The sequence below is a fragment of the Magnolia sinica genome, chromosome 12, assembly GCF_029962835.1.
Source record: "Magnolia sinica isolate HGM2019 chromosome 12, MsV1, whole genome shotgun sequence".
NCBI lineage: Eukaryota > Viridiplantae > Streptophyta > Magnoliopsida > Magnoliales > Magnoliaceae > Magnolia > Magnolia sinica.
This window is the reverse complement of record NC_080584.1, coordinates 63,100,186-63,112,438: the sequence shown is the minus strand read 5'-3', so window position 1 is coordinate 63,112,438 and position 12,253 is coordinate 63,100,186. Positions and strand designations below refer to the sequence as shown.

General features: G+C 39.2%; 1 protein-coding gene across 1 annotated transcript in view; it reads right to left on the bottom strand.

The window, feature by feature from the left end:
• Positions 1-11,233, bottom strand: part of LOC131220146 (receptor-like protein 9b) — a 33,875-nt gene extending 22,642 nt beyond the window's left edge. The window contains exons 1-2 of the mRNA XM_058215116.1: positions 10,974-11,233; positions 5,559-5,707 (exon numbers count right to left, since the gene is read on the bottom strand). Coding sequence (XP_058071099.1) covers positions 5,559-5,707; positions 10,974-11,233 — 409 coding nt within the window. The remainder of the gene's footprint in view (positions 1-5,558; positions 5,708-10,973) is intronic.
• Between the last annotated feature and the right edge of the window lie 1,020 nt (positions 11,234-12,253).

Here is a 12,253-nt window from a genome sequence, read left to right as displayed (position 1 = left end):
CAAATTGACCGCGAAATGCCTCGAAACGACTGTGAATCAACACAGAATTATTTGGGACGACCATGAAGTGCATGGGAATGATCATGGTTTGAAGCGAATTGACCGCGAAATGCATGTAACTGACCGTGAAGTGAAGCGAATTGACCGCGAAATGCCTCGAAACGACCGTGAATCAACACGGAATTGTTTGGGATGACCGTGAAATGCATGGGAATGATCATGGTTTGAAGTGAATTGACCGCGAAATGCATGCAATTGACCGTGGAGTGAAGCGAATTGACCGCGAAATGCCTCGAAACGACTGTGAATCAACACGGAATTGTTTGGGATGACTGTGAAATGCATGGGAATGATCATGGTTTGAAGCGAATTGACCGCGAAATGCCTCGAAACGACCGTGAATCAACACGGAATTGTTTGGGATGACCGCGAAAAGCATAAGAATGATCATGGTTTGAAGCGAATTGACCGCGAAATGCATGCAACTGACCGTAGAGTGAAGGGAATTGACCGCGAAATGCCTCGAAACGACCGTGAATCAACACGGAATTGTTTGGGATGACCACGAAATGCATGGAAATGATCATGGTTTGAAGCGAATTGACCGCGAAATGCATGTAAATGACCGTGAAGTGAAGGATATTGACCGCGAAATTCCTCGAAACGACCGTGAATCAACACGGAATTCTTTGGGATGACTGTGAAATGCATGGGAATGATCATGGTTTGAAGCGATTTGACCGCAAAATGCATGCAAATGACTGGGCAACTTAAGAGACTAGAAGAAGCACACTATGAACACAACTTGGAAAACATGGAGTGTGTACCGACATGAGTGTGTACTAACAAGCTAACCTAAAAAAGTAAAACAAATATATATATATATATACATATAAAATAAAAAAAACATATTAGAAAAAAAACAGAAAAATTACACTTCGATATATCGAATAGAATACGATATATCGAAACTCTTCGATATAATCGAAACCTAATCGATTAATGGTAGAGTAAGTTGTCGATTATATCAAAATCTAGTCGATATAATATTAGTAAGTCATCCTTACAACCGACCGATATATCGACTATTATTCGATTGATCGAAAATAGTCACACATTATCCAGCGACAAAATACTTTTTAAATTGTATTATCGATATAATCGAGTAGATGTCGATATATCGAGGTATCGATATATCGACTAGATTTCGATATATCGGAAATTGTCAGAAAATGTCCAGCGTCGAACTGCTTTTTTAGTGCAATTATCGATTATATCTCCGATATTTCGATATATCGAAGTAAGTATATATCGAGTAAATATCGATATATCGAAAATGTACCTCAATGGTCCATCAACCAGAATCTTATTGACTGGGGAAGGGTTTCAAGTGGAGGAGATGTGCCACCATTCGCTGATCGAGAAGCTCGATTTAAAAGAAGAAGGGGGAGGAGATGGTGATGGAATCGAGGGTATGTTGTTGTATGGGTCAATTGAGAATGATTGTCCATCATCATCTGATAAAGAATCTCTATTGATCGAAATGCTTAAAGAAGGATATGATAATGGACTGGAGGATGTAATATTGCATCTGGTAAACAATTTCGTGTTGATTCATGGTCGTTTCGAGGCATTTTGGGTCAATTCCCCTCACTTCACGGTCATTTGCATGCATTTTGCGGTCAATTCGCTTCAAACCATGATCATTCCCATGCATTTCACAGTCATCCCAAACAATTCTGTGTTGATTCACGGTCGGTTTGAGGCATTTTGCAGTCAATTCCCTTCACTCTACGGTCAGTTGCATGCATTTCGCGGTCAATTCGCTTCAAACCATGATCATTCCTATGCTTTTCGCGGTCATCTCAAACAATTCCGTGTTAATTCACAGTCGTTTCGAGGCATTTCGCGGTCAATTCCCTTCACTTCATGGTCATTTGCATGCATTTCGCGGTCAATTCGCTTCAAACCATGATCATTCCCATGCATTTCACGGTCATTCCAAACAATTCCGTGTTGATTCACGGTCGTTTTGAGGCATTTCGCGGTCAATTCCCTTCACTCCACGGTCATTTGCATGCATTTCACGGTCAAATTGCTTCAAACCATGATCATTCCTATGCTTTTCGCGGTCATCCCAAACAATTCCGTGTTGATTCACGGTTGTTTTGAGGCATTTCGCGGTCAATTCCCTTCACTTCACAGTCATTTGCATGCATTTCGCGGTCAATTCGCTTCAAACCATGATCATTCCCATGCATTTCACGGTCATTCCAAACAATTCCGTGTTGATTCACGGTCGTTTCGAGGCATTTCGCGGTCAATTCCCTTCACTCCATGGTCAATTGCATGCATTTCGCAGTCAAATCGCTTCAAACCATGATCATTCCTATGCATTTCGCGGTCATCCCAAACAATTCCGTGTTGATTCACGGTTGTTTCGAGGCATTTCGCGGTCAATTCCCTTCACTCCATGGTCAGTTGCATGCATTTCGCGGTCAATTCGCTTCAAACCATGATCATTCCCATGCATTTCACAGTCATCCCAAACAATTCCGTGTTGATTCACGGTCGTTTCGAGGCATTTCGCGGTCAATTCGCTTCACTCCACGGTCAATTGCATGCATTTCGCGGTCAATTCACTTCAAACCATGATCCTTCCCATGCATTTCACTGTCATCCCAAACAATTCTGTGTTGATTCACGGTCGTTTCGAGGCATTTCGCGGTCAATTCGCTTCACTTCATGGTCAGTTGCATGCATTTTGCGGTCAATTCGCTTCAAACCATGATCATTCTCAAGCACTTCACGGTCGTCCCAAACAATTCCGTGTTGATTCACGGTCGTTTCGAGGCATTTCGCGGTCAATTCCCTTCACTTCACGGTCATTTGCATGCATTTCGCGGTCAATTCGCTTCAAACCATGATCATTCCCATGCATTTCACGGTCATTCCAAACAATTCCGTGTTGATTCACGGTCGTTTCGAGGCATTTCGCGGTCAATTCCCTTCACTTCACGGTCAGTTGCATGCATTTCGCAGTCAAATCGCTTCAAACCATGATCATTCCCATGCAAACGACCGTGAATCAACACGGAATTGTTTGGGATGACCGTGAAGTGCATGGGAATGATCATGGTTTGAAGCGATTTGAGCACGAAATGCATGCAAATGACCGTGAAGTGAAGGGAATTGACCGCGAAATGCCTCGAAACGACCGTGAATCAACACAAAATAGTTTGGGATGACCGTGAAATGCATGGAATTGTCCGTGAAGTGGAGGGAATTGACGGTGAAATGCATGGAAATGACCACGAACTGATTGAAATTGACCGCAAATGGATTTTCGACCATCGACCTGATGGAATCTTGGAAAATAACTAGGTTAGTTGGCTAAAGTATCTTCTCCTACCCCAAAATCATATAGGGTACATCAAGTAACTAATTTTGGTTTATAAGATATTCTTGTTGAATGAATAGAGAAATAAATGAAAAAAAGAGAGAATTTTTTTTTTATATGCTTATATATACATATTTATATAAATATGTATTAGAGAAAATTGTAGGTAGAATAAAGTTCTCCATGTAAAAAAAATAAAAAAAACTAAAAATTGCATAGACGTTTACAGACTAAAGCTATGGCTACAGCTATAATCTGTAGCCATATCTTCGATACATATCGAATACACTTCGATTAATCGAAAATTGCAGAATTTTTTATCCAAAGTTGCTGGACAGTTTTGGACCTTTTCCGATTTGATCGAAAGACATTCGATATATCGAAGTACATATCGAAAGACCTTCGATGTATAGTAGAGGACATATTGAAAAAGCATTGGCTGTGGTTATCGCTACGGTTATAATCCGTAGCCATAGATACCAACTCTTTTTTTTCCCTGTTGTAATCCCCACCGCCTTTATGGGTCCTTTTATGAGGTATGTGTTATATCCAAACCGTCCATCTATTTGGCGAACTCGTACTAATGCTTGGGAAGAAAATTAAGATAGATTTAGCTATCAAGTGGACCACACTGTAAAAGGCAGTGGAAGATTGAACGTCTACCATTGAAACCCTTTTAGGGGTCCCAGAAGTTTTGGATCATTACAGAATTTGTTTTTCCTCTTCATTCAGGTCTTCGTGACATTATGAATATATTGGATGGAAAATAAATGTTATGGTAGGCCCTACAAAATTTTTAACGGTTAAAATCAATTTTCCCGTTGCTCTTTGTGGTGTGGTCCAGTTGATCTTTGGATAGGATTTTTTATTTTTGATAATGCTCCGAAATGATCTCGAACTATGGATGAACGTTGTGGATATAATAAATACGTAACTGTGGGGCCCATGTAACTCTAATATCTTTTGAACCGTTCGTACAACTCGGAGTTCGAGGAGTGTCAGCGCTCGTCCTCGAGCACCACATATCCGCTTGAAGGAGGGCATTTTCGACCTTTGGCAAGCCTTCCGTACAGCTGGGGCGTATTCTCGCAAAGGAAAATGAGGTGGGCGTAGTTTCCTAAATGGGCCATAAATGGGTCGTACAGTCGCAGATTTCTCTTTTCCAAATTAAAAGGTTTTCCATTGCTCTCATCTTTTTCTTCATTTCTGAAAAGATTCTCTGAAATCACGCCTTTGGAAAATGCTTAGGCCTTTGGTCTACCTAAAAGTGTGGTCCACAATAGCAAAACCTCGCTTTTTTATTTTTATTAAACACAGGCTTTTTTAATACTCTGGCAGTTTGAAAGCTTCATACGCATGCACTCAGAAATTATACCCATGGTATATCTGTAACCCAAATTCAACTGTACATCATGTGTCCCAATTGAAATATCGCCGATTTTTAGACATCTAAAAATGGCAACGAAAATCAAATAGTCAACGGACCGAATTAGATCATTGAATGTCCACCTGATCTGAAATTTGGATCTTTTAGACAATCCAGTTTTTGGGACATGATATATCTACCGTTTCCCCTATAATCTGAACCGTTTAATATGAGTTATACTTATACAGCTTGTGCAATATCTAGGTGCATGTGTATGAACCATCAAACTCTGCCATAGTATTAAAGCCGATTTTTCTAATACAGTAGGATAAGCTTTGAAATTTAGATAAACGCAGGCCAAGAGAGTGAAAAAGAAAAAAGTTAATGCGATTTAAGGTTTCATCAAGGTCTACGGTTTCACATGGAACATGGCAGGAAAAGGAGCATCGGAACATGGCAGGAAAATGAGCGATGCTCCGATACTCTCGAATGGCATAATGGATGATACACGGGTATTTAAAAATTACTCAAAAGCGGTTTCAATAGCATGGACATGATTGAAAATAAACTATACATGATATGCTTAACAGTTTAGATGAACGTCCACAGAAAGTTTTTTTTTTTTTTTGGTAATTGGGCTATGAGATTGATATATATTTAGTGAATGATTAGAATATATATATTGGTTGGTTGTTAAACACATCTCCTTATTAAGGTGATACCTTTGAGTCCAGTGCGGTTGATTTTTTCAAGCCGCTTCATGGCTGGCTGAAAGAGCTCTAGACTAAGTACCGAGGGCCGACAATTGCGAGAGTGAAGTAGTGTAGCATTCAAACTCTCGGTCAGCCCTGGAGTATTCTTTTCCAAGCAGCTGAAGTTTCGAAAGGATCTTTAAAATATCTTGTGGAGGCTTGCGATCTTCGGGTAACTCAGCAACGTCCCTAAGAAACGGATAAGGGTCATGCAAAAGAGAAGTGTGAGAGAATGAGTCGAGCCCTTCTGCAAAAATTTATTCCGTGATCTTCATGGACAGAGAAAGAAGATCTGTATGGTCCGACATGGTACTTACAGAGTTCTTTGTCAGTGCTTGTTCGTGGTACGTTTCGAATCCTAAGGGGTGCCTTTATAGACATGAAGTTCAACATTAATACACATTGGATAAGGTGTGACAGCTGGGAACCCGAGAATGACGACTTCCGTGTCGATTCGTTTCCGAGATTATGGGAGAATGTAGCGAAATAAATGGGATCCTCTCATAAAATTTGGTGTCATTACTAGGACTGAGTCAGTGTATGCATTTAAAGAAGAAATATGGCTAAGTACTGTGCAGCCATTTGGTAGCACAAATGCTTGGCCAATGACTAAAAATATCGTCAAACATCCTTTAGATAAACACTCAAGCTACATTACTAAGAGAGAAGTACATAGGTGCCTTAAGCAAAACAAGAAAATTTTATTGGCATCAAAATTTATTCACTACTCCACAGGTCATCGACCGCATCACAATAGAAGGAAAATAGAAATGGGAAGTCCAAAAGTGGTTGATTAGCTTAAATCTTCATCCTCTCGAACTCTTTGAAGAGGGCTTGCATTTCTAATTTATTCTTTTCCTATAATGAAGACTAGATAGCTATAACATCTTCGATTTTCACTATTTTGGAATTTTAAAAAATCCTTTAAAAAATTTTATATGACTAACCTACGTTGTTACTTACTGACCTTTGACATTAGAAGTGAACCTATACGTGAGAGATACCAATAAAGAACCACATAAATTCGATCAACCAACCATAGGAAGCCAACGAATCTGCCTGATAACTTAAACTTTAAGTCTAGCCTCGTGATTTGTTCATATGTGGCCCAAATCTAGCCAACCTATTACTGACCAATCGAGACAACCATAACTAAATAAAGACCTACCTAAATCCGAGACAACTATGAGTTGGATCTTAATTAATAAACCAAATAACCCAGTTACTCATTTAACCTAAGAACCAACAGTCTAAAAGTAATCATGGCCAAATCATCATTTTCGCTAATTTCGAATAAGACGCACTATGAACACAGTTAATCAAGACCCTAATCATTGCACATAAGAAATATCCATATCCAATTCATTCAAAAAATATCTCGATTATTCGAACAATATTTAGACCGCTCATTACTAGGCCACTAAACTCGAGGCTATAGAAAAATGTTCCTTTTAGTGGGATTGGCATCTATCGCTGATGGAAAATCAAGATAGTACTCAAAACTACGCGACTTAGGCTAGAAGCTAAGTGCTTAAAATGCGCAAGTACCCAAGGCTAAAACTTGAAACTTAAGTGAAATGAACCTCCCACACTTGTAAGAAATTGTGGCTTTCTGACCATTAGATCGCAGCCAAAATCGGGGTACCGACTAAAGATATTTCTCGACACAAATCCGTATAGCCATGGCCCGAATAGACCATCAATGACCGTTGAATAGATTTCTGATTATACCTGTCGATCGTCACATCTAAATGACGGGCCAATCATATCCCTGCATATATTATCATTAAGTCTAATTATCTTACAGTAAATATCAACTCCTACACCCCATAATGGGCCCCAAAGGTTAAAAAATCACCCTCTCATAGGGCTGGTATAATAAAAATATAGCCCTTAAGGTCATTTGTACAATTTTTGGAACTATATATGACCTTTATTTGGGCACCCCCTTCTCCCATACGAATTTTATACCCTAGCTTGGGTGAAGGAGAAGAGAAAGTGAAAGAGAGAGATGGAGAGAAAATGAAGAGAATGAGAAGGAAGAGTATGTGTGTGTGTGTGTGTGAGAAAAATCTTGATGCTTGTAGGGTTGATATTTCTTCAACCAAACATTTGGCTACTACCAAACCTCCACTAAATCCACCCATGCCAAGAATCGGAGGTAAAAATTATATATTACCTTTCAATTAACTAGATTTAAAGTCATTAATGGTGTTTTTCTTGATTTTGATTTATGAATTAATGATTTTTCCCAAATCTCTAACCCTAGGAGCTTAAAAACGAAGATTCCTTCTTAGAGGTGTAGACCATTATCCCTACATTGCCATTTATCGAGTCTTATGCTTCAGTTAATGATTTATACTTATGAATGTGTGAATGCATGCTAACTTGTATATATATATTTTTATTTCCTTTTCATAAATTATTATTGTCGATATGGTGAGGCTTGCATGTTCGATGAAATACTCAAATGAGTAAATTGCTAGATTTATTGCTCATGTTTCATTCTTGTAAATTACTATTATGGGTTAACAAGTTCTGTCAAATGATTAGGACTACTTGAGTAGTCGTGTTAGTTGGCAAAATGCAGAACACAGGGGTGCCCTGGTTTGGTTGGCCACCTGAGATTCATTCGATTGATCCGAGCCGAACATGGATGACCGACAATAACTATGCTACGCGGGATGCTTGTACCCAATGCTGATTTCACCGATGTTCGCCCGAGTCAACCAAATTCGTCTAACAATCAACTAACCACGTATGTTCACCATGTCTGATCGCGATTGTCTGAATATAGAATACCACATACTATTTGAAAAGTCTACTAATAACCATTAGCTTTACAATCCTCTAGTCTCATGAACCGGACGTGGTGGTATGAGACACCGTGTTCGTGCTGTCAGCCTATGCTAGGGTGATGAGCCTCCCCATAGTGACTAATGAGTAACCAAGAAAGCTATGAGCCTAGTACATCAAACAGTAATGATGCCACAACCACTCCACATTTGTGTTTGGGTGATGACTCTTATATGTTTGTGGGCACCCTCCACCCGTCGATGGGCTGCATAACCTTGTGCGTCCGGGCTGTGTTATCTGGGTCCTTACTGATCAGTCGGGCCAGTGTTACCTTCATATTGATTGGGGAGTTGTCGCTTAGGTGATAAACACGAATACAGATCAAGGGACACAGGCATGGATCCGTTACGGTCACCTCGTGCCTAGTGATACAAATGATACTAATGACTAAATGGAAGTATTCCAGCTATCCCAATTTTGTTGGATGAACAAACTTAATTAAATCGCTTGGCTAACACAAATATTCATCGCATCGCATTAGTTTAGGCTGTGACGAATTTGGAGTTGTGGTCGCGTGATAAGGGAGTGTTGGGATTTGCAAATGAGGCATTAGAGTTGCTTTGAGGGAGCGTTGGATTGCGAGGACATGCATCATCTCATAACAACATGCGCATGCATTAATAAGAGTATCTAGGATTTGAATGTTTAAATTTCTTTATCATTAACTGTGTTTGTGGAATTGATAACATGTATAACTTGATGTTAATGGGACCACTGAGTTGATCACTCACTCCCACTCTGGGACTGTTTTAAAACACCAACCAGACTCTATCACAGATGTAGGTACCACGGAGTCCGACGCGCTGGAGGAGACGTCCATAGACTTAAAGGAGGAGCTATCATATTTTCAGCTGCTGGGCAGGCCATTATAGGCTTTCTTAGGGCCAACGATGAGACTTTAGGGTCAAGAGATTTTATATTTTAGAATTGTATGTATTTTGCAGGGATATAGTCCTATACACTAGACATATATATATATATCTTCTTGTTAGTCATATGTTGAGTTTAAGGTACATTCATTTCAGTATATGTTGCATGATCCATTTTAATGCTTCAAATGCTCGCATGCCAAGTAAAATGAACCATAGAACTAACTTTTGCAAAACGTACACTACCAAAAAAAGGGACAAAGGATTCAGACCACGTTACTTTTTTGCTATGGATATAAACCTTAGCTATAGTTGCTACGGTTTTAATCCGTAGCTAAAAAGTTGATACATCATTAATAATTAATAGTGTTGTAAGGGGCTCTATGAGGCCTAAAAAAAACTATATATTCTATCTAAGCCATCTATATATTTCTAAATATTACTTTAGGGGTTAAAATAAAAAAATCAGCTAGATCGAAGGCTCAAGTGGACCACATAGTAGGAAACATTGATATTAAATTACAGTTGCTTCTTATGGTGTGGTCCACTTGGGCCTTCAATATATCTAAAATTTAGTTTTTTAAAGTAAAATAATTTATTAAAATTATGGATCGGAATGGATTAACTAAATACATCATGGTGGGCCCCATGGAGTCCCTAATTGGACCATCCACGTCCGTCTGTTAGAGGAGCACCATATTTGGGCGCGCGCTCAAAACAGAGCCATGCCCAAAAACTCCATTTCACTCTCTCTCCGCCCCCTAACCTCTCTCTCTCTCTCTCTCTCTCTCTCTCTCTCTCTCTCTCTCTTTCTCTATGTGTGTTTTGTGATCCAAAGAAGGGAGGGAGCCGAAACCCTATCCCTATCTTTAAATGCAGATCTGATCCCGTTTGGAGCATTTTCTGACAAAATTCCACTTTTAGGTATGGTTTCCGAGAGGTTTCAACTCTTGTGGAGATTCTTTTACTTTTGAGATCTAATTTGCAGGTTTCAGCTCTCGAATCTAGGTTTTTACTCTTTGATTTGGGTTTTGTGGAATGTTTATTTTGGTTTGCTCTTTTTTAAGGAGTTTCTTTTGATTTGAGAACTTATATGCGAATATGCACGTGCTTCCTTTTTTTCAGTTTTGAGAGGATTCAAATAGCGAGATTTCGATGGATTTTACTGGAGTTTGGGAAATCTTAATGGAATTCCTCTTTCTAGAAAGATAATGTATGGTACTGGTTTGAGAAAGCGCAGGTTTAGAGGATTGTGTTCGGAAATATCTTATTTACACACTGGAATTAGGGTACTTTTTCTCTATTTCCGCTTGGAATTTTGCTTTAGATCTTCTTTGATGGAATATTTTGATTTTTCAATCTTTTTTCGGGGTAGAATATGTGAATCTTTTATTTGTTTTGATGGGAAAATTTTAAAAAGATCATAGAAATAACAAATTTTATTATGTGATTTCCAAGTTTAAGAAAATGTAGTGTGGATTTAAGTCGGGTTTTAAATTTTCACTGCATTTGAATGATTTATTGTTGTATTGTGGCTCAGTTTCACTGCATTTGAGTGATTTATTATTGTTGATTTGAATGATTTCCAGATCTCATCCACTTGTACCGTGCTTATAAGTTGAATTCTATAAAACCCATTCCCTGATGAATTTAGTTTGATTTGATTTTATCTGATGCTGCTGAACTTTCCACAAAACTCCAACCTTTTTAGGCAAGAATTGTTCACTCACCCATCTTTCATATTTGTCGACAAACTGTTTGAGCGACCTAGCTGACTGTGTTTGTTCACTTCCACATGATCATCTGATGAGTTAGTCTCCTGGGAGGCCTGTTTATCAAAAATAGGAATCGGCCTGCTACGCTGGCATTTTGAGAAATGCTCTGATTTCATCGAGTTCGAAGAGTTCAGTGCTTCATTTCCATCGACAGTGGCAAGAGATTTCCTCTTGATACCTGGAAGCACTCTCAGTCCAGCATATGAACCAGGCATGCATGGTTATATTTCCATTTCACCACAATCACCAGAAATGTTCCGTGTGCTGCAACTGTTGGATTGAGTTATTCTGTACATATGCTCAACAAATTCATCAATGAGAAGAGGCCAAGCACCTTTAGGGTCATATCCTTCAAGATCCTCATGTATTTATCTGTTAAATGGTAGAAGCTGTTGCCAAGTGTCCTCAGAAATATTATGCCGATGATGTTTCTCGACAAATTCACACCATTGGTTAACAAGTCGAAACATTCCTGTCAAAACTAATCTCCACACAGCTACAGCTCTTCTTACACCGATGTTCTTTTGCCCATTTTCACGGCAAATGAAAAACACAAACCCATAGAAACATGTGAATGAATGAGAATCTACAGTCAAGTTTAGGAGTGACATGAGCTTGGAAAGGTCGTCAAAAATCACACTCCTGTCACTTGATTGTCCTCTTGAGTCAACCAACTTTGAAAGCAGAGCCAGTTCCTCCTTTGATTTTGCATGTTCATTTATTGATATAATCTTGCAATATTGGGTGTAGAAGTCGATTTTTCCATATCATTGCAAGTCATGAGCCCAAAAATGAATGGGCGTTCAATAATCATTGTTTCATCTTATGTAATCCACATAAGATTTGTATCTTCCTTTTTTCAGTCTCATGCCCTAACATGATGTAGAAAAGTGGATGGATGGCATGGATGAAATGCATACATCATGCGGTGACCCACACAGCACCATCAATTGTCACCTGTGATATCAGGAGTCGAGTATCTATTCGGCCCCTGAAATCCGAGGCGTTACACTAGCCCCCTTTTTTTAATTATTTTTTTATTTTTTTATAGTGAGTGGCAGGAGATGGAGCAACTAATCAACATGAAGGGCGCTTGAAGAAACCACGTCCTCAACTGCCCTCTTGGCGCTGAAGCTTACCTTCGACCGCACCTTATATAGGGTGATCTGTTCATCCATGAATATAAGATCCTCTAAATCATCCATCTCCTTGGCAAAGAAGGTGTATTCTCGTTT